This window comes from Crocuta crocuta, unplaced genomic scaffold, assembly GCF_008692635.1.
Source record: "Crocuta crocuta isolate KB4526 unplaced genomic scaffold, BGI_CrCroc_1.0 scaffold299, whole genome shotgun sequence".
In the NCBI taxonomy this organism is placed as follows: Eukaryota; Metazoa; Chordata; class Mammalia; order Carnivora; family Hyaenidae; genus Crocuta; species Crocuta crocuta.
In genome coordinates, this window is record NW_027532747.1 from 5,924,093 (window position 1) to 5,941,058 (window position 16,966).

Below are 16,966 nucleotides of genomic sequence, written 5' to 3' on the forward strand. Positions count from 1 at the left end.
TCATAGATATGTCCCCCTGCTACACATACAGAAGCAGCTCCAGGACAGAAAGGTGACTGTCTCTCGTGTCCATTCTCCTTAGCACACCACAGAGTTCACTGGAGGCAGCAGATGTCTTAATACAGACCCTTAAACCCATCATAAGTTGTAACTATCTTAAATCGAAAATATATTTAATACACATAACCACTTAGGACAAACCATAGCTTAGCCTACCTTAAATATGCTTGGGACACTAACATTAGCCTGTAATTGGACAAAATCATCTAACACAAAGCCTATTTTACAACAAAGTGCTGAATACCTCTTGTAATTTACTATTATACTCGAGTGAAATCAGAACGGCTGCATGGGTACAGAATGGCTGGCTGTGCACCGATCGATCGTTGGCCCTGTGACTGGGGCTCCCTGCCGCCGCGAGGCATCCGAGGGGCTATTGTACAGTACACTGCTGGTCCCAGAAAAGGTCAAAATTTAAAGTATGGCTTTTCCTGACTACGTACTGCTTTTGCACCATTATAAAGTCAAAAAATCTTAAGTCAAACCATGAGTCAGGAACCATCTGTATATGAAATTTAAGGGCTTATTTCATTCATTCCTATCTGAATTAAGACATACCTGTTCCAAAAATGGAATACAAGTATGACACAACAGGACAAAAATAAAGAAATACTTCCTCCCCAAAATAAGTTTAATTGCTATTTTTAAAAAATTAGAAAATGGGAAAAACTACTGTGCACAGATGATTCTACCAAGAGAATTCATCAACATGTCTAGTAACAGCCACGCCACCACCGGCCGGGCTGCCTTACCCCTGGGAGCTGCCAGAACTGTTCAATGGACTGGTCTTCATAGCACTCGTGGGTGAAGGCACAGACATGCTGTTATCACTGTCCAGAGACAAGTCGAGGCTGCTGTCGTTGAGAGCTGTCAATCTGACGCCTTCTGTTGAATGCTGCAATTAAGAAAATATTTAGTCAAATACATCTTTATTTTACCCATATCTCTGAAACAGGAGTATCTTTTACGCTGATAAATGATTTCTACTAAAAAGCACAAATCAATGAGGTCTTGAAAAAGCAGAAGTGTCACGCTGACTCACATGGCAAAGATTTGGGAGACGCACACTTGCTGACTTTCAAGAGGCCTCAGACCACAAGACAGTCAAACAGGAGAAAAGGGCGCTACACTAAACCGAAGACACACTGCGTACTAAAAAGCACTAGCATGTGAAAATATACAGACCTTAAATCACAGGACTATAAATATATACAGACACACAGACCTCCGTTATTAGGGCAACAGTCTTGATGAGAAACACAATTATTAGCAACGAGTATCTCTGGCTATTGGGTTTATGACCAGTGTTTTAAATCAATTTTTAATTATCTTAAATGAATGTAAAATTGTGAAATTTCAAAAAAAAATTACCAGGTAAGTACACTGTAGTGCCACTTCTAAACATTTGTAAATAAATGAGCTTCCCTCAAAAGGAAGAATTTCTGGTGCCCTGCCTGCCAACTTAGAATTGTAACATGATACATCCACTACTATAAATTTTCCTGTGAAAATAAAAGCAGAAGTAATTTTGTGAAAGTGAAACCATATAATATGTACATGTAAATCCTAATGCTAGCCTTGCTTTTTAAAAAAAAAAAAATCAAAGCACTCAAAAATGTTATTTCATATAGGAAAACCCAAATAAAGCTTAAACTCTGAATGGTTCTATGGGATTAAAGTTGATTTGTAAAGAACTTAGATTCTCTTTCTACAGTCAATAGTACTGCAGTATCAAATGGATTTCTTCAGCTTCTTTTTCTTCCGGAATACTTTTTAGCCTTGGTGCTCATTTACCTATAGGAACATTTTATAAAATTGTTTTCCTTTTCCTTCCTTTTTTTTTTTTTCTTTAAATGTATGCTCATGTATTTTGAGAGAACATAGGGACAGAAAGAGAATCTATTAAACCCATATCCCATTTATGTGCGTGTGCATGCGTGCATGTGCTATTTAGTTCCCCAAATGACAAGATAGTCTAATCTTTGATCTAGCGCTACAGAGAAATTACTTTTGTACCTAAGTCAATATTGACTAAATGGGTAAGAGATGTGGCAGAAGGGAGAGGAAGAGAAAGTAATGCCACTTGTTTATGAAGTCAGTTGTGTTGTTAAACAAATCTTCTAATGAGCATCTTTCCTACAGAAAAATGCTACCAATTTCTCTCTCCACCGAAGATCTGTGCAATAAGTAAATTATACTCAATTCTACATAGTTACCTGCCTGACCAGGCGATCAAAATACCTGTGAGACAACAGGCCACTGCAGAGGATGATCTGTGAAAGTGGAGGTTTTACCTGGTTGCTCTGAACACAAAACAGGTGCTTTGCTTTGCCTCTTTATCTGTACCAAATTTGGCACAAGAGACTTTAGTAAATGTTCTATCAAAACTTTCCAATAAAAGATAAAGACAGAACATACTACTAAGGGGCCCCTGGGTGGCTCAGTTGGTTAAGCGTCTGACTTCAGCTTATGATCTCCTGGTTCATGAGTTCGAGCCCTACATCAGACTCTGTGCTGACAGTGCAGAGGCTGGAGCCTGCTTCAGATCCTCTGTCTCCCTCTCTCTGTCCCTCCTCCATTCATGCTCTCTCTCTCAAAAATAAACAAACATAAAAAAAAAAAGAAGAACATACTACAGAGAGAAACCTAGGTCCAGTTCACATCGCCTACTCTACGACGTTGGGCAAGTTTATTAGCCACTCTATTTCTTCTATAGCAGACAATACTTGTAGGTTTTTGTATCATTAAATACAGAAAAACACTCGTACAGTACTTTACAAATAGCAGTTTATAAAAGGATGCTATTCGTAAGAGTCTAAAAGAAAAGCTTCATGGATCTAGATTTCTAGATAATTCTAAAAACAAAAAAGTGCTATTTTACTAGTGGCTAGAAATAATCCAAATGATGTCAAATCAAGGACAGGTATAGCCATACCATAGCCACACACAGAAATACTAAGTAGCCACATAGTACTTGTATGTAATGTAATCTGGATACATAATAAACACCTAAAGAGCAGGTCACAAAATGACAAGTGTCACCAAAAACCTTTTAAAAATACGTATTATTTGTATAAGTTACATATGTGCCCTGAAGAATCTATATAGAAACAAATGGAAATGTTAAAAAGTAGCTGTTACAGGGTGAGATTACAGTTAAGCTTTATTTGATGAACACAATGTCTGGACTAAATAAATTTCTTATAATTCATAACCTTTTCATAGTCTAGATGATTATGTTTAAGTAGATAATACCTTAAGAGACAGAAGTAAAATTTATTTAAACTGTACTTTAGCAGCTCCAAATATCAATATAGGAGGGTTTGTTTGTTTTTTTTTTAAAGTAGGCTTCATGCTCAGCATGGAGCCCAACATGGGCTTGAACATATGCCCCTGAGAGCAAGAGCTGAGCTGAGATCAAGAGTCAGACACTCAACCAACGGAGCCACCCAGGTGCCCCCAAGTAGGAATTTTAATTTAAAAGGTAATCTGAATCACAGGTTCTGGAAAATTTAACTACCCCAGTTATAAAGAGCTGTTTTAATAGAAGTGTTAAAGAACAATAATCTATTTATGTTCACTTCTGAAAATGCATAAAATGTTTATATATTTTTACATGTAGTAAATACACATTTAAGTGCAGTTGTTTAAACTCATTAATAACACCAAGTAAAAATCAGAAGACAAATGTCTGACTTGACACTTTAGTTTAAAAATAAAATTACTCGGGACGCCTGGGTGGCTTAGTCGGCTGAGCGTCCGACTTTCGCTTAGGTCATGATCTCGCGGTNTGTCATTTAATAAAAATTAAAAAAATAAAAATAAAAATTACTCAATGGTAAACTTTTATGTATATTTTATGACAAACAAATAAAATGGCTTGAAAGAATAGTACATTTTATCACTTTCTAGATTAGTTAACTCATAAAAAAGCATTAGGTTGAGAAGAGAGTAACAAGCCATAGAAAGGCTTTACTGTAGTATGTTATTTCAAAAATGAAAATGCCTTTCACACTGCATTTTATTCATTCATTCATTCATTTTTATTTTATTTCTGAGAGAGAGAGAGACAGCATGAGCAGGGGAGGGTCAGAGAGAGGGAGACATGGGGCTCAAACCCACGAACTGTGAGATCATGACCTGAGCCGAAGTCGGATGCTTCACCGACTGAGCCACCCAGGCGCCCATACAACTGATTTTAGACCAAAATAAAAAAGCAAGTACCTCTACCCCTGAAGTTATGATAACAGAAACAAGTATGAGCACTCACTATCTCACCATGCACCAAGCACAGAACACCTGTAAGTTCCTCACCAAATACCTAACGAGGTAGCTAAAAATACTACCTCGATTTCAGAGACGAAGCGAATCAAGAACATGACATTAATTGTAGAACTGACCCAAGCTCACAGCTGGGAGGCGGTGAGACCTGAAATGGAGCCACAGCCAATTCACAAAGTCTCGTCCTCGGCTTGAACCATAACAAATGCTATGTTCTAAGAACAAAACCTTTGTGTGTTAGCTTCGTCCTCTGTCCCAGCCCCAGGTGACCAAACTTCACCCCGAGCAGCTGTGGCCATCGTCCTCTAACAGACTTTTCTTTCCTATTCTCTCTTAAATAATGTCATTTTACATTTTTAAACTTGTAAACTTTACATAAAATTGTTAAATAGTACATATTCATCTGCACCTTTTTAATTAAACATAGTATTACATAGCTGTAGTCCATTTATTTTCACGGCGGTGTGTTAAGTATTCTATTACAGAAATAAACCATCTATTTCTGAAATCAGATAAAGTAAAAATGTAATGGTCATCTCTGCACTAAAATTCGAACATGTCCTCTATAATACGTCCAAATACGAAAAACATGGCTGTAAGTTCTTCAACAGGAAGCACCGTGCCCAGAACAAACTACAAAACATTAATTCTGGTCACCTCTGTTTGTGATCTTCATATTCAATAACTTTTTAAATAACAATACATATATAATTCTTAACAAAATAAAGCCATCTTTATAAAAAGTTATATAATTTACTTGATCCACACTTTTTAAAGGAAAAGAAATCAGGTGCTGATGTAGGTGGGATAGTAAATGGATAGGAGAACTTGAAAAGAGAATATACGTTTCTACGAGATAAAGGAAGAAGCATCTCCAGGGATCTGTGTGAGGTCTGAATCAAGTACGCGCAAGAAGAAACTCGACTGGACACAAGGTTTCACATGACACGGGGCTGCACCCTGTAACAGATTTATTAACATGCTGCTCTCCTTCAGGTCTCCTTCATGTATATGACTTTCAGGTCTCCTTCATGTATATGACTTAGGGAGTCTAAGTGTGGAAGTATGATAGGCTGAATACAGTGATAGGCTGAAAACATTATGTCAGTAATGCTTTTGTTAAGTAGGTTCTAAATTTACCTTTTTCTTTTTCTGAAGAACATGATTAGGTAGCAGCTGATGGAGTTGCTTTCTTTTTACATGCATTGCGGCAATTTTCATGTCCACCTCAAACATCTTGCTGTTTATTGCTTGCCTATAAACTATACAATTAGGAAATTGTTACAAGAAACAGAAACATTTTAATAAAGGCACTTAAACTCACTCAGGAGAAGCTATTCTAAGTAGGTACCTTTTTCTATCAATACTATATATAAAACTTTAAAACTATCAGGCAAAAAAAATGATCTCTAATCTGACACATTCTACTGCCTGAACAAACTCTTTCACCACAAGGTGTATATAATGAATAAAAGAACAAAGTATACTAACTCTTCTAGTGTAATAACTCTTAAAATCATAACTTTATTTTTATGTTTATTTTTTAAAAAATTTTTAATGTTTCTTTTTCAGAGAGAGCGCGAGAGAGCAAGCATGCGCACGTGCACAGGGGAGGGGCGGAGAGAGAGGGAGACACAGAATCCGAAGCAGTCTCCAGGCTCTGAGCTGTCAGCACAGAGCCCGACACGGGGCCCTAACCCATGAGCCGTGAGGAGATCATGACCTGAGCTAAAATTGGTCACTTAACCGACAGAGCCACCCACGTGCCCCTTAAAATAATAACTTGAAAGAGGAACTCTAAGAAACAGTAGAACTGGAAAAAAGGCGTTTCTAAAACCCATACCCTTTTGCGCTATAAGAATTCTAGCCCAATTATGTAATAAATGCAGCTAAAGTCAAACTTAGTAAACCTGAAGACACCATCTCAAGAATCTGCAGAATAAAATTTTAAGTAGCAAATAATAAGTGAAGTAACAGAGGTCACAGGAACGAAAAGAACATACTGAAAATAATCTACCTGAGAATCCCAAAATAGAAGAATCAATTCACTCAGTCATACAACAAACATTTACTGAGCACCTATACTACATGACACTGTTCTGGACCTGGGGGTACAGCGGAGAGTAAGAGACCAAAAGAATTTCAGAGACTACATTCTCATAGAAACAATACAATAAACAGGGAAAAAAAAAAAAAGCAAGAAAAAAGTATTTCATACCAGCTGATGAATAGTGCTACAGAAGGAAACTGTGCAGGGAAGATGAGGAGAGGAGCTGGGCCTGCAAAGTGAGAGGACATGGGCCTGGAAACCTAAATGAAACTGAGGAAGTGAGCCTGAGGAATAAAACTGAGGAAGTGAGGAACTGGTGGAACAGCATTCCAGGAAGAGCCAAGGTCAAGGACAAAATGTGTTCGCCTGCGAACGTGTTTGGAATATCTGAGGAACAACAAAAAGGCCACCAGTGGGAAGTAAAAGTACAGATCCACAATCCCTTAGCAGCAACTCTAAAATCCCCAAAGCACCCAACACAGAAGTGTTTCCTAAAATTGGCACCAAAAGTCATGTGGCAACAACATGCCCTGAACTGAACGAACTGTGTGTGGCTATTTGGTCTCTACCTTTGCTTACTGCGAATATGCATACGAATATGCATACCATCGAACAGCTCCCTGCAGAAATGTTACCATCTTTCTAGCAAATACCAGAGGTCGTCCAGGCCCCACCAGGAATATCACTTACTTACTTAATTACCTTTCTGGCCCTGAGACATATGGATAAAGGATTCTGAACTTACAACAGGAAATGAACCAGAGACTCAGTGTGAAGTCCAGATTAGGTAAAAACCTGCAAACCGCAGAAAGGAAAGATGGAGACTTTTATTCCAAATGAGATGGAGAGCCATTATAGGTTTTAAGCAGGTGAGACATGATCTGGCTTAGAACCATTTTGGATGCTGACTGAGAACAGCTATTATTCTATTAATAGCTAGGCAAAGACAGGCCAGGGAAACTGTAGTAATACAACAGAGCAGTGACAAATGCCTTGAACTAAAGTGACAGCAGTAAAAATAAGCAATTAGTAGCAGGAATCTCAATGGACGCTAAAAGCAGAGACGAAAGGATTTTTTTTAACACATTGGTATCAAGTATGAGAAAACCAGAGCCCAAGAGGACTCAGAAGATTTCTAGCTTCCACAAATACAGGGATATCCTTGCCAATACCTGAGATTTAAAAAATGTGGAGAAAGTGGAAGAGACTGGAAGTTAAGAACTGAGTACTCAACATATTAAACTTGTTTTCTTAGAAAATCTCCCCAAGTATTCCATTAAAATGTTTCAGGATACAGGACAACGAAACATTTCCTTCCCAAAGTAACTAAAAGTTCCTTGAAAATCTTGATGGTTCATTAGCACAATCTTTGATAAACAGCTAACCTTAGATAAAATGCACAAAACCAATTTTCTAATTCAAGTATCTCTACATGATTTGTTAGTCTATAAATAGTTTAAGTTGACATCAGAATTTTTACTTCGGAAAAGAACATTCTGTGGTGTTCAGCCAGTGAAGTTATCACCCTCCAAAGCACATCCTAAAAAAATGTGAAGGAATGTTTTCGTTGTCACAGCAATTAAGGGTTACTACTTGCTAAGGACACTAAATACCCTTCCACGTTGCTCACAATAAAGAATTGTGCCATATCCTACTTACATCCCTAAAAAATGAAGAACCTACTTATCAAGTATTTGAACCAAGAAACCAACTCAATTTTACATAAGAAACACAGAGTATTTTTAATCTGAACTTTCCAAGAAGGCAACTACCATGTGTACAATGTAGAGTTCACCTTTTGACTTATTGGGAACTTTAACTGCTACTGTGTCACCAATGGCAATGCTGCTGCTGGGGGCGGTGTCGAGTCACAACCAAGAGCACCTGCACCAGCAGAAATTCAGAGGTCACACTGCTGGCGATTCTACAGAAATGTGCCATTACCTGAGTACTTCAGTGTGCCTTCTAGTCATCGTACCTGAGCACTTACATACTGAAAGACATATCTTTTCCTTTCATTTCTTTGCACTTAGTGTATGATACTGACTTTTTAACAAACTGGACCAATTTTTGTCTCTCCTGTAAGGAGGTACAAAATGTTTAATGTTAAACCTGAATGTCCTTAGGGGAAAACTCCTTACTGGGGACAGGTGAAAATGACACACACTCATTTTTTTTTTCTAATGGGGAGGAAAGGAGAGAGATGTTTGAAAGAAAAGAGTCAGTCCCTATTCATCACTGTCTATGTGTACCCACGATCCCCATGGAGTGTTGTGCGTATATATACATACACACATGCACGCAGCCTTATGTTCTGTGAACTACACGCACCATCTGCACTTTAGTTAAACTGGACTACTTTCTATCTCAGAGTACAGGTCAATGTGAAATGTAGCTCCAATCACCCTATTCTCTACCCATGAATCAACACTTGAGTCTATATTTAACACAGATAATGAAATTTCCTCAAGTCACCAGATGTCTAGCTTTCTGAATGTCAAAGTTCAAGATCACAGAGGCAGTCAGACATAGGCTCAGTCTTTCACACAATCAATACTCAAGTGGCTTCCAATTTCATAAATAATTGTGAACAAATTTTAAATGGTCCTACTTAACTTTAAATCTACAATAGAAAAAAAATCATTTCTATATTAGACATTACTGAAACAAATACCTAATCCAAAAACATTAAGATTATTTTGATAATCATTGTTCCATATTCCTAAGTAAATTGACAGTCACTGCAAATATCACTATGGTACACATGAAGACAAATTCAATTATGCAAGTTATGGGTTTTGATCATCCAAGTAGAGATATACCTGTATCTGTGAAAGACTGAATATCATAGGTGAGGTCAACACTGAGATTTTCAGAGTTTTCTGTTTTTTTAAACACTAACCCAATCACCCACATCGTGCGAAATTCTTCCCTGCAAAGTAAGAAAAGTGTTACTAGTTTATTTCATGAAAATGTTATCAGTGTGGTTGACAACCTGAGGTATGTGGGAAAACTTGGGACACAAATGTATAAGCCAACTAAGTCAAGTTCTAAACCCAAACCCCATCACTACTCCAAGTCCTCCCCCATGCCTGTCCTTCCTGTCCCTATTACTATATAAACAGGGTGCTGATGGCCAATGTTAATGATGACCCAAAAGTACCAAAGGCACAACAAAAACTGTGTTCAAACTAAAGAGGGAAAAGAAATAATGCATTTTAGAAAAATCTGAAACAAGAAAGGTTATTCTAGATATAAAAATTTAGCTAGAACTTAATACATATTCCTTAAAATGTTCAAACTCAATCAAAAAGGGTGGCATGGACAATAGTGTGACTGCAGCCTAACAGGCACAATGGGTGACTCAGCTACTTTTGAACACGGAATAATCTACTGAAAATATCAGTCTTTTTGGTAAGTTAGCTTACAGCAACAAAAGATTATAAAAAGCTCAAATACAACTCCTTTACAGGAGTGCAACAGGAAATAATCTGTATAAACAAATCAGAATAACAGCTACAGCGCTGCAGCACAATCTCAAATGATCAATTACTATTTTTCAATCTTTCTTGAACACTAATTTTTTTTTAAAGCTCATTACTCAAACTCCCTTCCCTTTCCAAAGGCAACAAAGTATAAAGCAAAGTAGAATCTCATATAAGTAATAATACAGCAACAATGGAATCAGAAACTGACCTATCAAAGACCTGTAGAAGAAAAACATGAGCCTTTTATTAAAAGATCGTCTCAATATTCCAGAATCCATCACAAATCAGATTTTTGTAAGGTCAAATGAAAGTATGTTCTTTCTTAAAAAATTAATATAAACAGCAAGACATAGTTGGTATAGCCGCTATTCTAACAACCACCGTACAGTAATGGGGGGGGGGATGGAATGAATGCTCAAGGGCAGATCTGTAGAATTTGAACTCTAGTTAATAGGTGCCTCATCATTAGACTATTATCAGGGAAAACTATTTATTTCCGTGTTGATTTTTCTTAAGAAACACTTTTTCTCTTCAAAGTTTCTGATCCGGAAATCCTAAACTATAAATCTCAAATTGGTTTTGTGCCATACCTGATCAACAGAATAGTGACTCTAGTAATTAAAAATGGACTTTAAAAAGCTTCTATGAGTAAAAGCTGAAAGGGAGAGGAAACTAGATTAAATTAAAAGACTGCTTACTTGTCAGGATTTTCTTTGGGTGCTGGAAATGACTGGGGATTCACATGAGCCAGTGTAATAAATTCATTCTTCTCCAAACTTCCAACCAGGATTCGGATTTTTGATTCCACCAAGCCCACCCTGAACAAATGTCACTTAGTATTAATGAAAATTGTTTAATTTAAAACATAAAATAATATGCACAGTCAAGTATGTTTATGCAAAGCAGTAAAATACGCTTCAACACAGGTGGGAGCAGATCACCCATCTGAACGTCCACAGATAAAACGAGTCTTATGCTCTCAACAAAAATGCTGACGCAAAAACTGAGGAGAGAGAACCAAGCCACATTTCAAACTAAGGTTATAAAAGACATCCCCACAAATATTTAAAGGCTAAAAATCAGGAAGTGAGAGCAAAGCACTTTAAATATACAGTTAATGACATGTGGATATCCATAAGGGAAGTAAAAAAGGAAATGGTGTTATGGATCCTCAAATCCCTCTACTTCCGTCTCAAGTAGTAAATCTACACTTATGAATAAAACCAAACTGGATGGGAGACAACTTTCTCCCACCTCCTCCTGTGTTCTGTAGCTATCTGATTTTTGCTTATGTTTTCTGTAAAGTCTAATCTTATACTCACCATTCTAGGCGCTGTTTTTCTGTTGGTGCACTTGCTAGAAGTACAATATAATGCCTTTGGAGATAAAGACAACATGCTATTTATTTTATTTAACTGCTTTGTGCTGGATATTAATACCATAATGCAATAGCTTTGTGACAGTTACAGATCAGCATCAATTTAGCACGGGGGAATTGCAAGCTCAATATGTACATAAAATCATAAAAACTAATTTCCACAAGTTTCTAACTGTTGGTGAGTTTAATTCTTCTGAAAAAGAGTGGTTTTATAAATAATTACCCCAAAGTAGCTAATTCAAGAACAATGAATAAATAGTAACTGATGGTTTTGGGTTCAAAGACTCCAATGGAGTGCTTTCTATCTATAAGATGCTCACTAAAATACATTAAAACAAAATTGTAACTGAAGTAACGCACCAAGGCTCTGGACACAAAAACAGGACCACTAAATATACGTATTAGGTCAGTAAGTTCAAAATAGTTCAAACACACCATGCTTATTAAATCAAATTAAAAGGTAGCAAAAATTAAATGGAATACTAACAATAGGCCTCATTTTTTTCAAGGAAGAGTGTAAACTTCTATAAAAAAGCAGACTTCACTAATGTGAGAGCAACACAGAAATCCGATTTCTATGTGGAATCCAATTCTATTAGGGAAAAGGCAAGTTTTCATTTCACAAAATACCATAACTAAATACCTACTTTTATTCTTTTTAAATCAAACTATTTACAACTAAAGTATAATTCATATAATTTTATAATATTAAAAGTTTCGTCCAATGTACTCTTCTACAGAACCCATCTTAGAAGTGCTGAAAGCCAAACTTCTCACCAGAAACTACCTCACAAAAAGCAAACTCACACCATTACCGAGTATAGATACTAGTTTGGAAAGCCAGGGTATGATGAACACTTTTAAATTAGCTTACTCTTTTAAAAGGCTGAAACCCTTATTGTTCACATCTTATAAATGGGGTTTCTGGATCAAAAGCAAAACACCTGACCTAGGCCAGGAAAAAACTACTAACCCCAGCTCAAATTAGCCATCCCGAAAACAAAAACAAAAACAAAAAGAGCAAGGGAGAGACCTAAAAAACATTTATGCAGGGGGAAAAAACATTCATGCAGGGGACAGAGAAAATCTGGCAAGTTAAAAAACATTTTTTAACCATTCTTCCCTAAAATATTCCATTTGATGACTTATTATTTACGCTCACTAAGCATTTAAAAACTAGTGATTCTTCATTGCTATGTAACCCAGGTGTGAGACTTGTGTGTCATCTAAAAAATAATGTCTCCTATTGGCAGGGAGCTGTGAGATTCAAACGGGTTCACTTCAAGTACTTATAAACTTAAGGCAGCACAGGTGATGTATATAAATGTGAAAACACGAAGCAGGTACGTGAATACGGAGTTCAAACCATACAGACCAGTACTTTCTTTACCACCAGTTTAACTTGTTCCACATTACTTGGATCAAATCAAATAGAACACACACAGAAGGCCTAAATAAATACAAGTTAATAAAAGTCACATAAAACGGGCGACAGATTGGAAAAAAAGAAAAGATAAGGGAAGATGGAGGAAGAGCTCTCTGACAAAAGTCTAACCACTTACAACAGGAGACAACAAACTATAAAAAGCAGGCACATACACAAAACAAAAACAGCAAGGTTGTCTGCATTCACCTTGTATAGGGGGCAAAACTCTCAGTCTCTAAACTACTCTCTTACCACACTATTCAAATGGATGTTCTTAACCATCTCCTTCAACAAGTGAGGTACAATGAATGTTCTCTATTTACAGAGGCAAAACATACAATCCACTGGAACATAATTTTGTTGGCAATCCAAAGTTTAAAGTTTCAAGTTTAGACTTCAAACTGGTTCTTACTGCAATGCGGGGGTGGGGGGTTGGGGGCCCAGAGAGCGGGGAAGGGGCTGGAGAGCGTGGTAATCTACTCTTGTTACATCCTTTACTCAGCCACAGTTAAGAAATTTGAAATAGGAGATATTAAATACAATAACTACGTTCAACAGAAATAACTTGCCATTAGGAATCCATTTATAAAACAAAGACTCATCCAGCTAAGAAACAGAATCCAAAATCCCAACGAGTTTGTTAGCAAAGTTTTAAAAAACAAAACTGGTTTCAATTCCTAAGAGCTGCATCAGAGAACAGAGAAACCAAGAGGTACTTCTAAATTTAGACCACACAGATTTGTTTTATTACTGTCCTAAGAATGTGATCCCCTATTTCCAACTGCTACTTTTCCAACTGCTACTATCATTTGCTTAAGATGTTCAAATGCTTTCAGGAGACCCTTCTGAAGTCACTAACTTGTCCCCAAACTTAAAGATTTCCAGTTCCTAGTAAAAAAAACAACTTTTTTTCCACTACAAAAATGTATCCCGAATGAATTAAAACCTATTTAGAAATTCCTAAGAACTTAATTGCTTTTATTACCTAATAACTATTTACCCTCAAAACACAGTATGTAAGTAGGTTTCCTGGCCATTTCATCACATTAATATTGTACTTGGCTGGGTAAACCACAGCTCAGATACGTGCACTGAAAAACATAATTATCTTAGAGAAAGCTTACAACTCCATCTTTAAGTAACTCAGAACCAAGAGTTTCAAGGTTTGTAAGTTTTTAGAACATCTTAAGGCTAGTTACTCGATTCACACATATACCTTGAAATTATCATCTCACGCCCTAGAGAACATGTTGGCCTCTCCTTCCTTTTTGTCCAAGTGAAATGGAACACCTCAAAGTGTTCACATTTCGTATGTCAATGATGATTTACTTTACTGCTATGTGTCAACCTGAATTATCTTAAAGGAAAAACGTGAAAAACATTTTCTTCTAGCTATTTAAAACAGAACAGAGCAATGTTACCCCTTTTTCTCAAGGAACACTGAGATCATCTGGAAGAGGACTTGTGCTTTATAAGACAAATGAAATTTCCCCCATGGTTCCCACCCTTCCAAGGGCAGGCAGGGCTAATACAACTTAAAATCCAATACATAACAAACAGCACTGGTTTCAGGATACACTAAGCCAACATGGACTCAAGAGAAAACTAAGGATTTCAATTCAGTGGTACAGCCCACTTAGGGAGGTGTTACATGTGATATGTTAAATGGAAAAATTCAAATCTGTGACTACCTCTACATTCTAATGATAGTAAGCACTAGATATTATAAAGAAGAAAATTTTTGGAGAAGTTAAAAATATAGATGAAACTAGCCCATTACTCTCACATTTTCAAATCTGTTTTCCCAGGACTCATAGCTAAAACTTAAATTTTTCTGATATAATTTCCTCTTTCTGTTGCTATTTCTTATCTAATCATGCTGAAAGTCATTTCTGATCATCTAAAATGATTTGTTTCAAAAGAATTCAGTAAATAACCTGTAGTCTTTTAATCAGTCCATCGAAGACCTTATAGGCACCATTTGGTGTCAATTAAAGGATAGTTTAAAACTTTTAAAAGATAAAAAGATTAAGCAAGGTTAAAAAAAAACCTTCAAAGCTCTAGTAATGCAAATTTACTGAAATAGATGACACCATCAAGGTTACAATTTCAACAATTAATCTTTCTTCAAGTGAAGGAAGCCATTTCAGAAACCTCATTCTACCCACCTCTTAGTTCCACCACAAAGTGATAGGAAAAAGAAATGAAGCTAATCGTGTCTTTCATTCTCAGGGATTAAGAGATGCTGATACCTTCCTACAAAACCAGTTTCTTCCTTATTCTTCATACAAGTAATTAATTACTTTGAAGTTGTAGTTTTTAAAGTATCAGAATATATGTTTATTAGTTTAAATGTTCAAAAGGTACTTCCTCAACATTGGTTAAAAAAAAAACAAACAAAAACAAAAAAACAAAACAAAAAGAATCTGCCGAATGGAAAAGCACAAACTCACGGGGAATAATAAACATGAGCATTCGATGTTATGCTATTTAAATGTTTTACTGACAACGCAGTGCTCCCAGAACACAACAGTGAAGCTGGCTCCATCCTGCTTTTTCATGCAAAAGATACAGAAACAAAACACAGAGACATCATGAAGGTCATCATTCTTGTTTTTAATTGGGGAAATAGCATAAAGCAATCTTGCTTAGATTATTACAAAACACAATCCAACACAAGATCAAATGGTCAGGAAAGTTTCAAGCATTAAAGAAAAAAAAATTTTTAAGTGGGACTTTGGCAAGTTTTCAGCTCAGGGCAAATAAAAGTGCAAGTCCGTTGTTTTTTTTTAAAGTAAAATTTATTATTAACTTACAATTTTCATCAAAACCAACACAATCAGGCTTTTTAACCTGTACTACGGTATTAAATCATTATATTAAAACCATTAGTAAAATATATTACACCCACTTAGATCCCAAGAAAACTATTTGTAGAAATGTCTGAAGGGACTTTATTAACATCAGGGGGAACTGGTAAGCCAATCATGTGCTTTACCTACTGGAAACCCTTTACTGACTGTGTGTTGACATTTTATTAGCTCTGCCTATGCTTATACAGGATCTCAACGGGAAGTTTCCCAAACTGGCTGAAAATCGTTGCCTGAGAGAGAACAGTAACTACAGATTTTAACTGCTCACTCCTCTGCCAGAGCATACAGACTGAGGGTTCAGGTGATGACTGAGGCGCCTACAGAACGGATGCTGCTACACACGCAGGAGTTTGGGTTACACCAGGTAGGTAGCAAACCATAGAGGCTACACTTCACTTCAACAAAAAAAAACATAAGGGGTTTACTAAAATCAGCACACCCTTTGTGACAGGAAGGAAAATTCTATGGAAGATGTTTACAGGAAAACTTAAAACTAAATTAGCCTAGCAAGAAGAGAGGTCACATATGCTACCATTAAAACCGTTACTTAAGAGAGCAACATGTCTGACATGCCTTAAAATACATACTTGTACTTTTGAAAGAAGTTTGGAGCTTCAAAAAGTTTGGACCACTCTGCCTTACTCAGCAAAATTTCATCTGTGATAGCAAGACCTAAATTAAAAACATATTAAAATGTTGGCATGCTGCGGTCTAACAATCTAGAATTTTAAAGATCTTAAACATACCACATGCATTCACTATAGTCCTAAAATCATTTTAACAAATAGCAATTTCAGTCTATCAACTTTAGAGCACAGAGATTCTTACATACACACACACTTTTCAGAAAGCTGGAGGGTTTTTTGAGGGCCATGCGTCTGGTAAATTACCGTTACTCTAAATGCCATGCTCATAGGATGACTCTCTCCAAAACCTGAAGCACTGTAGTTAACCGAGAAAGAAAATGTTCCCATAAGCTCGGATTCTTGCCTTTCTAAAAACAAGCTTCCTGATGTTCCTAGGCAACATCTTCCCATGAAGAGCCTCTTCAGACTACAGTAAAGAATTTTACACGTCTGAGTTTGAAGTTGGTAGTGGTCTAGCTAATTCCATTTCCTTGACTAGTATCAAGCAAATCAAACAATCCGGTTTCAGCTACTTCCCTCAAAGACCTTTTTTGGCAATGAAATTAAGAGGACTACTGGGATTGAAAGTTTAGAGGTTCTTCCAAAATAGGCACTTTGGCCCCAATCCTGCTAAAAGCACCGCTCATGTCCTCACCCAGTGGAGACCAACCAACAGCACTTAAAATCGTACCCGGAAATAGTATGGCACTAAAGCAGCCCGTAAAGGCGCAGCCAAGGAGACTGTTTTAAACTGGTTAACCTTCCAGGATATAGTCAAAGCTAA

The 16,966-nt window shown here is 36.7% G+C and overlaps 1 protein-coding gene across 1 annotated transcript in view; it reads right to left on the bottom strand.

The window, feature by feature from the left end:
* The window catches only part of PAPOLA (poly(A) polymerase alpha), a 55,156-nt gene that overhangs the window by 11,162 nt on the left and 27,028 nt on the right, over positions 1 to 16,966 (bottom strand). The window contains exons 13-18 of the mRNA XM_077780829.1: positions 16,144 to 16,228; positions 11,202 to 11,255; positions 10,578 to 10,697; positions 9,214 to 9,323; positions 5,482 to 5,603; positions 813 to 955 (exon numbers count right to left, since the gene is read on the bottom strand). Coding sequence (XP_077636955.1) covers positions 813 to 955; positions 5,482 to 5,603; positions 9,214 to 9,323; positions 10,578 to 10,697; positions 11,202 to 11,255; positions 16,144 to 16,228 — 634 coding nt within the window. The remainder of the gene's footprint in view (positions 1 to 812; positions 956 to 5,481; positions 5,604 to 9,213; positions 9,324 to 10,577; positions 10,698 to 11,201; positions 11,256 to 16,143; positions 16,229 to 16,966) is intronic.